Source organism: Plectropomus leopardus, unplaced genomic scaffold, assembly GCF_008729295.1.
Source record: "Plectropomus leopardus isolate mb unplaced genomic scaffold, YSFRI_Pleo_2.0 unplaced_scaffold26070, whole genome shotgun sequence".
In the NCBI taxonomy this organism is placed as follows: Eukaryota; Metazoa; Chordata; class Actinopteri; order Perciformes; family Serranidae; genus Plectropomus; species Plectropomus leopardus.
In genome coordinates, this window is record NW_024628347.1 from 1 (window position 1) to 3,730 (window position 3,730).

The 3,730-nt window shown below is 37.8% G+C and overlaps 1 protein-coding gene across 1 annotated transcript; it reads right to left on the reverse strand.

The window, feature by feature from the left end:
- Positions 1-437: 437 nt before the first annotated feature.
- Positions 438-2,785, reverse strand: LOC121966842 (beta-crystallin B1-like; the record flags this gene model as incomplete). The annotated part of the gene is made up of 3 exons (XM_042516916.1): positions 2,663-2,785; positions 701-819; positions 438-570 (listed from the first exon to the last, which is right to left on the reverse strand). Coding segments are annotated over exons 1-3 (375 nt in total), but the record flags the coding sequence as incomplete, so codon positions are not given.
- Positions 2,786-3,730: the final 945 nt, after the last annotated feature.

Genomic DNA, 3,730 nt, shown 5'->3' on the forward strand with positions numbered 1-3,730 from the left:
TCTTCTCAAATTCAGTCAACTTAGAATTTTAAGGCAGGATGGAAACTAACTTTTTAAGGTGATACAACTACTTTCATTCTTTCTGTTTTTGCTTTGAACCATTAAACATTACTTGTCTTATCCAATTCAATAAAAAAAATTAAAGGCAACATGAAGACTAACTTTTTGTTTAGTTGAAACAACTTGTTTGTTTTGAATTATTACAAATTAATGTCAACTTGTCTTCTCAAATTCAATCAACTTAAAAATTTAAAGTGACACAGAAACTAACAATTTTAAGGTGAAACGACTAGTTTCTTTCTAGTTATGTACAAATCAACTTGTCTCCTCAAATTCAGTCAACTCAGAGAAAAGCAGCATGGACACTAACTTTTTTCTTTACGTTAAATCAGCTATTTTTTTTTTAAGTGTGAATAAGATAATATATCCGGTCGTACCATGCGGATGGGCCTGAGGGACATGAGGCAGTCGCTGCGGTAGGAGTTGCTCCAGGTATCCCAGCGAGGATACTCTCCCTTCTCCAGGATGAACATCTCCCCACGGAAGTTAGTCTGCTCAAAGGCAACAAAGCTGGAAGAGGGGGTCCGCCAGGCACAGGGGGGGCACAAGAGGTTGGACAGGACAGGAGAGAAGAATTAGAGGAGAGATGACAGTGAAATCAATTTACACGTCAATACACAGAGGTCATGTGTCCACTTACGGGCCGCACTCCACAATGATACTACGCACTCTATCGATGCCACGGTCACACACGTTCATACACTCATTCTGGATCTCGATCATCCTGCCCTGGAAGTTCTCCTGGTCGAACAGCATGATCTGCACAGAGGAGACAGAACCAGTTACACCATGTCCCTGCAGCGTCCTCTTTGAGTCCCACAATAATATTATAAATCTATAAAACCAGAGAAAACTGTGTCTTGGCCTCATAAAACCAGACTAAAAGTCTAAATAAAGCATGAACTCAGTTCCCTCAATTCTAAACTTCTTTGCAGACGATGCAAATCTATTTTGCTATAAAAATTTTTTTCAAAAATCAAACTTTTAAAACTTCTGTATGCTACTGAAAGGGAGTTGGATATTCTCCTCTTGATTTGGACAACTTTAAACCTTTAAAACACGTCACAAATTTTGTTTGAAAAACGTGGGAGAAAAGACAATGAGCAACAAGAAACTGGAAGAAATTTTTTTTTTAAGCGAGTAAAATATGTCCATTTTATTTTATTTTATTTTTCTATTGTTAAAGTCATGCAGATTGAGTGGAGTGAGTGCATCGAGCACTACAGATATTTGACCCTTTGTAACGTTGCTCTGTGTTCAGATTATATTAGAATAAAAAAAAGAGTGAGAATTGTTAAAAATTACCTAAAAAGAGCAAAATCTAATAAATTATTGGATTTTCAATTCAATATGCCTGTCGATTTCTTTGCAATGTCTGAGAAACATGAATTTAGTAATGTAAACCCTTTGAAGCCAATTGGATTGATTTCTTATAAAAAGTGTGGAGTGAGCGACAGAAGAGGACATGACCCAAAAATTTAGAAGGAAATCATCTGAAAATTTGTGAAATAAATAAATAAATAAAAGGAAAGAAATTTAAAAAAAGGGAAATTGCCTGCAAATAAATGCTTAAAAATTATAAGAATTTTGTAGGCAATATAATTTTAAAGAGCTCACAACAATTTGCTCTGGGTTCAACGGTTTCAATACTTTCAAAAGGCATCTGATGCAGCATAATTAAAGTGATTTCACTCCAGGTTTCAAAGAGTTAACTGCGTTCATTTCAAAAACGTGCAAATAAAACCATCTGCTGGACAGGAAGATTCACTGTAAAACCTAATAAATTGATTTTACTTAATACATTTTAAAAACTGACTGCCTTGAAAAAGGAAGGTAAATATAACTGTAAATCTTAATTTATCTTTACGTTACATCTAATTGATATATTTACTTGACATTTAACTGTATTTATTTAATTTTTTGAAGCTGTTGCAACTTAAAAATGACAGTTGAAATTTCAATGCTTTTTCTTAGTGTTGGCAACTTCAGTAAACTAAGTTCGTCTGACTTAACTTAAACATGACAAAGAGGATTTTGCCTTTGATGAAGTTAGGAGATCTGCTACTTGTTTGTTTGTTTGTTTAAGAACACAAATACACAAATATCTTTGACCAGTTTGCAACCAGCGAAATACACATCATCATTTTTAGGCTGCAACAACTTCACAAAATCATGTAAATTTGACCAAATTTTGAGTAAACATAACAACCAAATGTAAAGGAAACATCGATTAAGATTGATTGTTTTATCTAATTGATTTCCTGGATTTGATTTGATTTATTAATTATTTTTAAATAAAACCACTTTGTTAGGTTTAACATTGTATGTTGTCTTTGTAATTAGTAACTTGATCATTACAAAGAATAAACTTAATTTTCTGAAGTTGCTAAAACTTAGACAGATGGATTTAAATAAACTTGTCATTTTAAGGCTGCAACAACTTCACAAAATTATGCAAATACGACTGAATTTTTCAAAGCAATTTCTAGTTTTTTTTAAAAAGTAAAATCAACTTCTCAGGTTTTACAGTGTATATTTTATTTATAATTTTGGTGCCTTTAAATAAAACCGTCTGTGTATTAAAAAAAGGTGTCGGACTCACTCTGAAGGATCCCATGCCAGGCTCTCCGGTCTTGGTGGCCTTGCTGGAGGCAGCAGGAGCTGGGGCTCCCTTGTCCTTGGCATCGGTGCCCTGGCTGGAGGCGGACTTGGCAGTCTGAGACATGGTGAGGGGCTTCAGGAGAGTCTGGGGGAGACCAGAAATAGAGGTGTAAATGGACGTGACAGGGCTGCGGTGTTGACACTGTCAGAGGGCTGAGGTGGTTGTGGGTTTTATGAGGGAGGCTCATTTGGGGCTCCCCAGGCGGAGGGCGCTTTGGCCGGGTGTGAGGGCAGGGTGTGGGCCCCTGGCTCTGGCTCTGGGTGTGTGCGGATGTTCTGTTGTGTCTGTGTGTCCTTACCTGCGTTAGTCTAGCTTGCAGTGCCGTGTGGGAGGCTGGCTCGTGCTGGTGCCTTCAACGCTCGACCCGAGCTTTTATACTCTGGCAAAGGCCAAACGTAGAGGCTCACAGCACAATAGAAAGCCTCTCGTCATCACAGTTGGCCCGAGCCAAAGCCACCGGGTCATCGCATAGCCTGGAAACGCCGCCGGCCCCTCTGGCCTGCCTGTAAGCGTTTTGCTGTCAAAGGAAAGCCCTGACCGAGGCGTTTTCGCCCGTGCGTTGGTGTGGCAGGGCTGTAAGCTATAGTCGCATGTAGAGAGGAGGAATGCAAAGGTTCAGAGGGCACAAAGAGGTAAATCCCTCCTCTCTAACACCTACAGACGTCCAACATGTTCTCTGGAAACAAAGATTTTAACCCTTTGAAACTGGAGCAAATTCATTTCTCTGGTGATTAGAAAGACATAAGAAAAATGTGCAAGAAAATAAATGGAAAACATCAAGAACAGGAAATGACCTGATAGCTTCATTCAGACGCCTCACACAAACTATTTAACCCGTTTAAAAACATGAGTAAATTGGTTTAATTTCATTTAGAAATATGGGGAAAAGGCAATGAGAAACATGGCAGGAAATGTCCCACAAATCTAAAATTTTTTTTTTTTTTAAATTGTAAGGGGTGACAAAAAATTAACTTAAAGTTTGTTCAGAAAAAAAGAAGAAACTAAAAT